General features: G+C 42.8%; 1 protein-coding gene across 1 annotated transcript in view; it reads left to right on the forward strand.

Moving 5' to 3' along the window:
• The first annotated feature begins 206 nt into the window (after nt 1–206).
• LOC120993867 (aquaporin-2-like) overlaps nt 207–12,999 on the forward strand; it is a 124,569-nt gene continuing 111,776 nt past the window's right edge. Inside the window, exon 1 of the mRNA XM_040422338.1 lies at nt 207–705. Coding sequence (XP_040278272.1) covers nt 346–705 — 360 coding nt within the window. The 5' untranslated portion in view covers nt 207–345. The remainder of the gene's footprint in view (nt 706–12,999) is intronic.

Raw genomic sequence — 12,999 nt, forward strand, 5'->3', positions numbered from 1 at the left:
CATTGTAGAATAGTGTATAAGGATGATGTCGCGTTAAATCACATGGATACAGATACTCATTTCTATATCTTGGTCGGAGAGCAAATGGTGAGTTATGATACCAGTATAAATATAGGAGGAGTGACTGGTGCAGCCTGGAGCTGGAGAATATTCTGCCTGTAATGGATAGGAGCTATCATTTTCTGAAGACTGGGTGCCACCCCTTGTAACACTGCAATCTTTTTGCCTTGTATATAATTTGTGCAGGGTTCATGTACATATCACTTATTGAAATCACAAGAAGACAAACATTTGAAAAAGGAACAACCAGTTTATCTTCTCTTGACTGTACTTTAACCATTCACGATGAAGGAGATGTGCACTGGGCCCTTCACAAGGGCATTCGCTGGAGAACTCATTGGTACTTTCATATTTGTCTTTTTCGGCCTGGGTTCTGCGCTGAATTGGCAATCAGCACTTCCAACAGTCCTGCAGATTTCCTTCACTTTTGGACTGGGCATAGGAACCCTTGTTCAAACCTTGGGACATGTTAGTGGTGCCCATCTTAATCCAGCTGTGACTGTGGCTTTCCTGATATCATCCCAAATCTCCCTCTTCCGTGCTGTTTGCTATGTTTGTGCCCAGCTGTTGGGAGCGGTTATTGGTGCTGCTTTACTGTATGAGTTAACTCCTGAAGACGTTCGTGGTAGCTTTGGAGTCAACATGGTAAGTATATCTTCCATTTACTTTATCATTTAGCTATGATAGCCTGCCTACATTCAGTGCGCTGCCTGTGCTGTTCATAGTGCGCCCTGTGCTAATGAATGGCAGAAAAAGTCCAAGGCATATTGTTACACCATAGACTTTTTCCAAGGAGTAGATGCCCACAGAGAGGGCTCTGAGTGCCGCCTCTGGCACCCGTGCATAAAAACTATATTGAACTGTAGTATTCAGGTTAAGTTGCCGTGTTGGCACTTTGCGATAAATATATGGGTTTGGGGTTACAGTTTGGGCACTCGGTCTGTAAAAGGTTCACCATCAATGCTCTAGGGGCATTGAGTGGTATTATATGTGTACATATACACATCTGTAAAGGTGCTCATGGACCAGATACCTACAGAGATCTACCTCTAGAGCAACTTTTATGGATGAGAAATGTATAAACGTACATTTACCCATGAAGCCACTGTCCCAAGAATGAGGACCAGATTATGGTATGCTAGGTAAATGATGTTATATGAGCCTTTGAAAAATTGATAACACTTCTTTAGATGGCGGGTTTATAGGACTGCATATTTCTTGCAACTATGGGTCCAGACAGAAAGAACCCCAAGTGATCCCCACTAGTAGTGAACATAACATTAAATAACACTTACAATTCTTCCAATATACCAAATTACTCATGGAAGGACACTTAACCAATAATAATATAATATTTATTAATTATAACACTTCTATCCATATTAGTAAAAGCAACTAAAACAATGTAAGACGGAGGAGAGAGGTCAAGTCCACATTAAATGGACATTGATATTACCATACAGGTATTAAATAAGTTCCATTATTGTAAACAGAATTCTACATGGCCCCCAAAAAAGCCTATGTTATACAATCTGCATAGTACTATGTCATCCAGATTTGGTCAAAATGAGAATACATGGAATTATTGGGAAATTGTGTCTTCAGATCAACTCTGAAGTCTAGTTAACAACATAATGGAGCAATTTTACCATATAGTGTATAGTACAATTCTCCAGTATAAAATAGTGGTAAAATTTCATTTTCGGTAGTAAACCTGTGAGATAAAACACTGCCTGCTGACAAACATATGTTTAGCCTAGTTAATAAACTGAGCTTGTGTTCCTTTAATGATATGCATCTGGAGGTTGGAAATAATATAACTTGCTTCATAACTTATCTGAGAAAATATTGTTAAACTAAGAAGAAATAATAAAAAGCTTTATTATAAAAGATGGAAAAGAAACATTGCCAGGAGCCAGTCTGAGTATCTCACCGTGTTGTAAGACAACACAATTAAATCTACAGAGGCTGAAAGACCATGGTTAAATGGTGGAATAAATCCTGAAATACAAAAATATCCTAATAAATTTCTGTATACATAGAGATTCATTCATAGCAAGCTTGGCGTCAGACATAGTCCATAATGCAGCCAAGAGCTGTACGTCCGCAGTTCTTCCCAATGAAAGAAGTGTTAACTTCTTGCTTTGCTAACAACAGTTCGGTTTTTAGGCAAACTGCATGTCCATTAACAAACAGCAATGAAATGGTACGATACTTCTTTCATCAGCAATCAGTGTGGACCAGGGGTGGGATACAAAATTTTAACAACAGGTTCCCTACTCAACGGCGGACACTCAGCGTCACGAAACATATTTACATATACATACACCATATACTGTATATGCAACACACATACACATAAATACACCATATACATGGTACACATACAGAAATACACTATATATACACACTATACACACACATACCCCCCAACTAAGGAGCTTAACTATCAGTGGTGCGCAAAGCAATGGAAGTGAACATCTCCAGCTGCCCTGCTGCCGCCAGAGCACCGGATAGGGACTCAGCCCGTAACGCGTTCTCCGATACAGTTGTAATTTTAACAACCGGATCTGGAGAACTGGAGGGAACTGGCTGAATCCCGTGCCTTGTGTGGACCTCCTGGCAACATGGACAAGAACCTACAGCTCAGCCATGTGCTGGCTATTATGTGTCGGTGCACAATTATCCTGGTGCAAAGTACCAACAAATGGACGCTCCTCCATGTATCAATAATTTCGACAATGACATTATTGAATCAATGATAAGAAATGTAAAAAAAACACACAAAAGTAGCAAAAAGTTAGAAAAACTATTAAAATGCTGCAGAAACTGCAGTCAGGTACTGATTCTCGACCCATGATAGGGTCAAGGACCCTCATATGCACCTAATTCCAAATGGAATCCAAATGTGGATACCCCAGTCTAATACAATGAGCAAAGACAAATGCGAGCATATACCAACATAAATCTTTTAACTGTACAAATGTATCAATGATACGTAAGGTTTGCATCAGAAGCAAAGACAATCCTAAAATAGGCACCCTAATGTTGGGTTACATTAATTAATACCTACTTATTAAATTAATTAATACATGTATTTATCTGTCTCTATCAAGTATATGTTGGGAGAACTTTCTGATAATACGCTGATGTGCCAACAGAATTAGCTGAATATATGCCAAATGAGTCAAAAGAGTACAATTTGACTGTATTATGTTTCGTATACATTTTATTGAGAAGGGCAATTGATTACCATTTCAGTATGAAGAGATTCAGCAAAAATCATATACACTACAGCATAGCATAAAGCTTTTTTAAGGTACTGTAAGTTAATGGAAGATGCATTTAACTATTGTGGGGACTCGCTCTGGTAGACAGGATTAGTGGACGCAGTATAGAGGCAGCAACAAGTTCTTTGGATCAAACAGTTCAGTGTTTTATTCACACTTTAGGCAAGTGACAGAACAAACAGTCATATTCAAACTAAAAGTCACCTTGCGGTGTTGGTGGTAATTCACACCATGCGGCAATTCTGCCTCAAAGAGTCCTTGCTGATAGTAGCACCAACCTGTTTTTACGCCAAACAGGTAGCAAGCCTTCATCCAGACGCAAGCCTGCCAGATCCTAACACAGAGACCTGGTTTCTGAGCCCAGCTGCCTATTTAAGGACAGCCAGTGCTGCCAAAACCCGGACCGGCATTTAAAATCCGGTCCGGTATTTGACCTCACCTGGCTGTAAATCAGCCCAGCAGCAAATGCTGGGAGGAAAATACCTGTTTTCCTAGACCAAACCTCTCGCTGTGTCACACTCTCCATACTACCCAAAATTACAGTATGAAATAGTTTCTAGAGGCAAGGTACGCTCGAGAAATAGACCAATGTACACATTGAAAATCCATTACAGAAAAATTTGATTTAAATAGGTGGTCATACATAATGTTTTTAGAGAGATTTTACTATACTTGCTCGTGCCCGGTGCTGTTGTTTGATGGCACAAATCAGAGTCATAGAGGTACAGTATATTCACATGTACTAGTTTAAGTTCACTTTCCTGCTGTGTTTTTTTTAATAATAAACTTAGTAAATGGCTTTTTTATATTTTTTTATTGTTCAATCATGTTGCAATAAGGGTCCATTACACCCAGCTGGCACCCCCATAGAACTGCCTTTTCTTGTCCGCAATTGCAGACAAGAATAGGACATGTTCTACCTTTTTCCAGAGCTGCGGACGATAGATCGGGGGCGCGCTGTGGAAACAATGTGTGCTGTCCGCATCCATTCCTGCCACATAAAGAATGAATGGGTCCGCACCCATTCCACAATTTGGACCCTTAGAGATAAATTGTTTGTTGGGTTCAATTCTTGCAATTCAGTTGGGGTCTGAATAAATTCAAGTCAAAAGTGCCTAAGGGTACTTTCACACTTGAGGAAGAGGAAGGACAGATCCGGCATTCTGGTATTTTTAATTCCGGCACTAATACATTCCTATGTAAAAAAAAACTGGATCCGGAATTCCGGCAAGTGTTCCGGATTTTTGGCCAGAGATAAAACCGTAGCATGCCGTGGTATTATCTCTTTCCTGATCAGTCAAAAAGACTGAACTGAAGACATCCTGATGCATCCTGAATGGAATGCTTTCCATTCAGAATGCATTGGGATAAAAATGATCAGTTCTTTTTTGGTATAGAGCCTTTAGGATGGAACTCTATGCCGGAAAAGAAAAACACTAGTGTGAAAGTACCCTTAGTATCCTAAGGGCCCTTTCACACTTGCGTTGTCCGGATCCGGCGTGTACTCCATTTGCCGGAATTACACACCGGATCCGGAAAAACGCAAGTGAACTGAAAGCATTTGAAGACGGATCAGTCTTCAAAATGCGTTCAGTGTTACTATGGCAGCCAGGACGCTATTAAAGTCCTGGCTGCCATAGTAGTAGTGGGGAGCGGGGGAGCAGTATACTTACAGTCCGTGCGGCTCCTGGGGCGCTCCAGAATGACGTCAGAGCGCCCCATGCGCATGGATGACGTGTCCATGCGATCACGTCATCCATGCGCGTGGGGCGCCCTGACGTCACTCTGAAGCGCCCAGGGAGCCGCACGGACGGTAAGTATACTGCTCCCCACTACACTTTACCATGGCTGCCAGGACTTTAGCGTCTTGGAAGCCATGGTAACCATTCAGAAAAAGCTAAACGTCGGATCCGGTAATGCGCCGAAACGACGTTTAGCTTAAGGCCGGATCCGGATTAATGCCTTTCAATGGGCATTAATTCCGGATCCGGCCTTGCGGCAAGTGTTCAAGATTTTTGGCCGGAGCAAAAAGCGCAGCATGCTGCGGTATTTTCTCCGGCCAAAAAATGTTCCGGTCCGGAACTGAAGACATCCTGATGCATCCTGAACGGATTTCTCTCCATTCAGAATGCATTAGGATAAAACTGATCAGGATTCTTCCGGCATAGAGCCCCGACGACAGAACTCTATGCCGGAAGAAAAGAACGCAAGTGTGAAAGAGCCCTAAGTTGGAGATCCCCTTCTATGATGTCCTTATGACAGGGTTGTCAAGTTGGGATACCAACTTTAAATAAATTCAGCACTAAAATCAAAGGACAAATACAGATGTACATTTGCAAGAAAAATGCAAGCTAATCCTTTAAAATTACCGTATTTTTCACCCTATAAGACGCACCTGCCCATAAGACTCATGTTTTTGAGGAGGAAAATAAGAAAAAAAATATGTTGAACCAAAAGGTGTGCTTTTGGTGGGTTTTGAACTAATGGTGGTCTGTGGATGACACTATTATGGAGGATCTGTGGATGACACTGTTATGGAGGGGATCTGTGGATGACTCTGTTATGGGGGCATCTGTGGATGACACTGTTATGGGGGATCTGTGGATGGCACTGTTATGGGGGGGATCTGTGGATAACACTGTTATGGAGGGAGGATCTGTGGACTGTTATGGGGAGGGGGGGTGGCAGTGTTATGGGGAGGGGGATCTGTGGATGACACTATTATGGGTAGGGGGATCTTTGGATGATACTGGTATGGGGAGGGGGTTCTGTGGATGACACTGTTATGGGGGGGATCTGTGGATGACCATGCTATGGGTGGATCTGTGGATGACACTATATAGCATCTTATGCTATATGTGTCATCCACAGATCCCCCCCCTGACAGTGTCCCCGAATACACCGGGCCCCCCCGCTCACAGCAGTATACATATCTAAACAGTAATCCTTAAAGAGGACCTTTCACCAGAATAAAACATCTAAACTAACTATACAGACATGTAGAGTGGCACCCAGGGATCCCCCTGCACTTACTGTTATACCTGGGCGCCGCTCCGTTCTCCCGGTATAGCCTCCGGTATCTTCATAGTTAGGCTCCACCCAGGGGAACCTGACGGCGTCTCTTTCTCCTATGCTGTAGCGCTGGCCAATCGCAGTGCTACAGCTCAAGCCTGAGAGGTTTTTTCTTCTCTCAGGCTATGAGCTGAGCGCTGCGATTGGCCAGCGCTACAGCATGGGAGAATGAGACGCCGTCAGGTTCCCCTGGGTGGAGCCTAACATATGAAGATACCGGAGGCTATACCGGGAGAACGGAGCGGCGCCCAGGTATAACAGTAAGTGCAGGGAGATCCCTGGGCGCCGCTCTCCATGTCTGTATAGTTAGTTTAGATGTTTTATTCTGGTGAAAGGTCCTCTTTAACCTCGAGTAACTTTAACTTTAAAGCAGCGATATCCTGCTTACTACTTACAATCAAGCTCCAGTAACAGGCAGAGCGGGTGGTGGCATAACGTCACTCACTCATGTCACGCGCCTGCTCCGCCTGCTTCATTTATAAAGTGGGAGGAGCAGGGGTGTGACGTGAGTTAGTGACGCTACGCTGCTGCCTGCTAGGCCTGTTACCGGAGCTTGATTGTAAGTAGTAAACAGGATAGAGCTGCTTTAAAGTCAAAGTTACTAGAGGTTAAGGATTACTGTTTAGATATGTATACTGCTGTGAGCGGCGGGGCCTGGTGTAAGAGTACAGTGACTGCATCGGGCCCCGCAGCGAGTTGCCGGCCTCCAGCCCCTCCTCCCTCCCCGCTGATACATCGCTGCGCTGTGCAGCATCGCAGCCGGCGATGTATCAGCGTAAAGCGATGTAAAAATGGCAGCATTCGCCCCATAAGACGCACTGCCATTTCCCCCCCACTTTTGGATACCTGAATTTTTGCATTGATTACTAATAAAATGTGATCTGATTTTTATCTAAACTGCAAATATACACAAACATGACATAACTAAACTAAGAACAGTCAAATAGTTGCACCATTCATGTATTTTATTGACCACATTGAATAAATATCCAGAGTGCACAGAGAAAAAGAAACTAAATCTGTGACTTGTCCAATGTTAAGGATAATGGATGTGGAACCACTGTGCTAACTAACAGGTTTGACTTTTGGCTATTCCTCCTTGCTGCAAGCCTGGGAGGAGCAGAGGATGTGAGTGATAGTGGATCTGGCTGCAGTAATTATTCACAGTGGCAATCCTTACACCAATGCTCCACAGGGCCAGGGCATGATAGAAGGTCACTTCCCTTCTTCCCTGGAGGCACACCCTAATGTTGGGGTCCTGCCTGATGGTAGGCTGCTGCCCGTGGTGTGAGTGTTGTATGGGTGCAGGAGGTGTAGGTGATGTGTGAATGGTGCTGGAGTCAGTAGCCAGAATAATTGTAAAAAAAATAAACAAGTCTTTACTAAAGTGCAGAATGGTTGTAATACATCCAACAATATCAAGGCAGAGTTACAAGGCAAGTCACAGTGCAGTCTCTTCCCAATTGCTCTATATAGGTAAATGGCAACTATAAAGATAATAGGAGTAGTAGTCCCTGAGACAATCACAGGCGTCTAAAACTCTCAAAAATAAATATTGCAGGTACGGCAGGTGCAAATACTACAAACGGTTGGCCAAGCTGTTATATAAGTGTGAAAGGTGCCGTTAACGTCCACAATCAGCAAAGCCTATAGTCATACTGAACAAATACCTTGCTAACACCCGTGGCCTTGTGATCCTAGCCACTATCTCAATATCTGCTCCTCCTTCCCTCACAAATTCTCTCCTTCAAAGGAATGATGTTTCTCCCAGAAAAATTGTAATTTTCCTTGCCTCCAACTTCCCACAAGCTAGGCTTCTGCTTCTCTCTCAAGCAAAGCTCAGAACGAACTAGCATCTGCCCTGAATGACAGGCAGAGCTAAACTCAAATGATTGATGCAATACTAACTAGAAAGCTCCTCCCTTACAGGTGAAAGCTAGTTCCCTCTGCTGATTCAGGGCAAACTTAAGTAAACAGTGCCACCTATAGAAAGCTTCTGGGAATACAAAGCATAATAGAAAGCATTAATCATTTTAGTAATGTACCAAATTAACACTTTGAAGGCTCCCAGTTCTAGGATACTTCATAACTTTAACATCTGTATAGGGACCCTGACCACTGCAGAGGATCCACTGGGCCACTACCTCTTGGAATAGTCCCGGTGTAGTTGGCAGCTGACCCACAACTGTCATATACAAGGGATCTGTCAGGAATCATCCTGTTATGTCTGTTTAGTTCAGACTGTCTTGCCCTCAAGTTTTCCCTCAGTTAAGATGGTGGATTGTGTCTCAGCTGGGTGCCATCTTACTTCCTGTTTCATATATAAACCTCTCAAGCCTGTTACTCATTGCTTGAGTATTGTGTTTTAGCTCCTGCTTGTGCAGCCCTCTCGTCTGGAACCGTCTTGCGGTTTACCCTGCTACTCCTGGATACCTGACGACCGCTCACTGGTTTTACCCCTGACCTCTCATCTGGATCCCTGCCTTCATCTGGATTCCTGCTACCTTCTGTTCAAGACTCCGGTGCCTCCTGTGTTTAGGCCTTGTACCTGCCATTGGATTCCAGCAGTATTCCACTAGTATCGTGACAGAATACTCAAGCCCAAAATGGAGTCCGCCGGAACTGGGAGTTTAGAGGTTCGCATTAAGCAACTGCAGACTGCTATGGCTAATATGCACACCGAGATGCAGACTTTAAAAAATAAATATGACGCCTTTGAAGGACAGACTTCCCACAACATCCAAATTTATGGACAAGCGATTCAAGAGCTACGTGGTACCGTGTAGACATTATCTGACTGGATTGTCCACTTGGAGAATTGAGTTTCTGTACCACCCACTACAGTGTCTGCAATGACCCCTAAGTTGCCACCATTCAGATTTGGCGGAGACCATGACAAATTCCAGGGATTCCCCAATCAATGTAGGCTATACTTTGATGCAAATTCAACTCAGTTTCCTACTGATAGATCTAAAGTCTTATGTATTATTATGCTGCTGACACATAAAGCTATTGCCTGGGCTAGTCCGTTGATTGAGACTCAAGACGCCCGGCTAAATAACTTAGAGGACTTTATCGATGCCATGAGTCAATAGTTTGACGATCCCAATCAAGGTGCTACAGCTGAAGCAGCATTACTAGCATTGCTCCAGGGCAGATGCCCTGTCAGAGTATGCAATGGAGTTCAAGAGGTGGGCTGTCGACACCGATTGGAACGACGCAGCAAATTTTTTATTTTTTTAGGAAAGAACTATGCAGCGCATTAAAAGATTAACTTGCCCGTGCAGAGGCCCCTTTAGGTTTGGATGCTTTTATTAACCATTGCATTCGAATCGATACCCAACTGCCTGAACAACGACAAGAGAAATGGGCTACCTTGAATTATGATACTAAGCAGTCCCCCTCCTTTCCTGTCTCCATTTCCAAGGAACCCCAAGGAAAGATTTACAGAGAATAAGGAAGTGAGTCTGTGCAAGTAGATTCCATACTAAGACGTGAAATTGTTGATGGAAGGGAGCACAGGCTCCGGGAAAGTCTATGCCTTTACTGTGGAAAGTGTGACCACTTCCTTATTAACTGCCCTAGCTGTCCATGTAGGTTGGTGGCAGCTATTACAGATCCTGACTTTTCAGATGGAGAATCAATTGCTTCGGAAACAGAATTTTCTGAGAAAGCAATCATCCATTCCATTTCATCGGTGGCCCCTCATATAAAGAAAGAGAATAAAGACTCCCATTGCTTCCTTCACATTAAGTTCTTGATTAACTCTCAGTGGATATCCACCTCTGCTATGGTGGACTCCGGGGCTAGTGGAAATTTCATGGACCTTTCGTTTGCTCAAAGGCATGGGGTTAAATTTCAGAAAAAACTCTCACCCGTGGTAATGGAGACCATAGATGGATCTCCACTGAGCTCAGGGCCAGTGGATCAAGAGACGGAACCACTTGAAATAATTAAAACACCCCATCACCGTGAAGTCCTATCGTTTCTATTGATCTCTTCTCCACATTTCCCTGTTATTCTAGGCCTACCCTTGTTGCAAGTACAGAACCCTGTTATCAACTGGGAAACCAAAAAAATAAGCTTCCCAGTGGAGAATGTTCTTTCGACAGCTCAGTCTGAACAAGGTTCAGAAAATCTGGCTCAAGATAATAAGGTAATAGAGTTACCCTCTGTATATAAGGAATTTGCGGACATTTGCGATAAACAAAATGCGGACAAGCTTATCCCACACTGACCCTACGATTATCCAATAGAATTGCTTCCTGGTGCATCTATACCTTTTGGAAACATCTACCCTTTGGCAGGCCCTGAACTAAAAGCCCTCAAGGACTTCATAGAATAAAATCAGGCTAAGTGGCTTATCCGCCCATCTTCCTCACCGGCGGTGGCTCCTATATTCTTTGTTAAGAAGGACGGTTCTCTAAGTCCTTGCATTGATTACTTAACAAAATTACAATCAAAAACAGTTATCCTCTACCATTGATCCCCGAGCTTTTGGAGAGAGTGCAACATGCACAAATTTTTACCAAGTTAGACCTGCGAGGCGCCTATAACCTGGTCCGTATCAGATCTGGAGATAAATGGAAGACGGCTTTTAGGTCACATTACGGACATTTAGAATATCTTGTTATGCCTTTTGGTCTTTGCAATGCCCCGGCCACTTTTCAACATCTCGGCAATGATATCTTCAGAGATCTTCTGGACCAGCTTGTAGTCATCTATTTGGACGATATCTTGATCTTCTCCAACTCTATGGAAGAACATCAGAGACATGTGAGACTCATTTTGGAAAGTCTAAGAATCAACTTTACATTAAGATTGAAAAATGTGAATTTCACCAGACTGAGATCCAATTTCTTGGCTATATCATTTCACCTCATGGTCTACACATGGACTCTAGCAAGATTAAAGCAATAGTAGACTGGCCTACTCCCAGCAGCATAAAAGATGTTCAACGTTTCATAATTTTTGCCAATTTTTATAGATGCTTCACTAAGAATTTCTCAGAGATAATTACTCCTATTACACAGTTGACTAAGAAAAAAATGTTTTTGCCTGGTCTCCTCAAGCACAGGAATCCTTTTGTATCCTAAAGTCCAAGTTCACTACAGCCCCTGTATTAGTTCACCCCGACCCAGAACTCGCCTTCATTGTGGAAGTAGATGCATCAGACTATGCTATAGGGGCTATTCTGTCTCAGAGAACAGGAGACAAGGGTTTATTGCATCTTTTTTCTCCCTATGTCCCTGCTGAGAAGAATTATGATGTGGGGAATAAATAACTGTTAGCTATCATTGCAGCTTTTAAGGATTGAAGACATCATCTTCAAGGAATCTCACAGCAAATAATAGTTCTGACTGATCACCGTAATTAGGAATTCGTTAGATCTGCCAAATGTTTATCTCCTTGCCAAGCTTGTTGGAGTCTCTTCCTCAATCAATTCAACTTTGTAATCTCTTACAGGCCCGGTTCCCGTAACGACAATGCAGATGCTCTATCTAGAATCTTTTCAAATGATTCCACTTCTACGATTCCGCTCAAGATTATTGTTCCTAAGTCTAATTTTGTGGGAGTAATCCATGATAAGGACTTGCTTGAAGAGATAAAAAAGGCCTATGACACTAACTCCTTGCTGTCTCAACCACCTGATGATGTGCATTTAATGCTTAAGAAAAAGGTGTGGACCCATGGGCAGCAGCTATATATACCCGAAACAATAAGACTGAAAATTCTAAAGTTAGTCCATGATTCTAGAAGACACAGGAATTTTTATCCCGCTTCTTTTGGTGGCCCAATTATCAACAGGATGTAAGGAAATATGTTGTGTCAAGTGACGTTTGTGCTAGATGCAAGACTCCACGTTCTTCACCCATGGGTTTATTACAGCCTTTGTCAGTCTCCTCTCGTCCCTGGGGTTCTATTTCCATGGACTTTATCATAGATTTACCTATCTATAAGGGAAAAAATACTATTCTGGTAGTAGTTGACCGGCTCACCAAGGCTGCACATTTCATTCCATGTACCAGCCTACCTTCTGCCAAAAATATAGCTGACCTTGTAGTTCAGAATGTGTTTCATTTTAATGGAGTTCCTGATGAAGTTATCTCAGATTGTGGGGTGCAGTTTACATCAAAATTTTGGCTTAGTTTTTGCACAGCACTTAAAATTGATATTAATCTATCAACCTCCTTTCACCCACAATCTAATGGACAAACTGAACGCACAAATCAGAGTCTGGAAAAGTATCTCCGATGCTATATCTGTCATTTATAAGATGATTGGGTCGATCTGCTTCTTGTGGCTATGTTCTCTTACAATAACTCCTAAAATGCCTCCACCAAGCAAACTCCTTTCTTTGCAAATTTGGGGTATCATCCAAATATTCTTCCCAAATTCCCTGCTGTTTCACCTATTCCAGCAGTCGCGGAAAGGATCTCTGCATTACAGCAAAATTTAGAGCTAATAAAAGGAACATTAGAGAGGGCTCAAGAAAATTACAATAAGGTGGCAGATAAATTTCGTAGTCCAGCACCAATCTTTAAAATAGGGGATAAAGTATGGCTTTCCACTAGAA

The sequence above is a fragment of the Bufo bufo genome, chromosome 3 (assembly GCF_905171765.1).
Source record: "Bufo bufo chromosome 3, aBufBuf1.1, whole genome shotgun sequence".
Taxonomy (NCBI): Eukaryota; Metazoa; Chordata; class Amphibia; order Anura; family Bufonidae; genus Bufo; species Bufo bufo.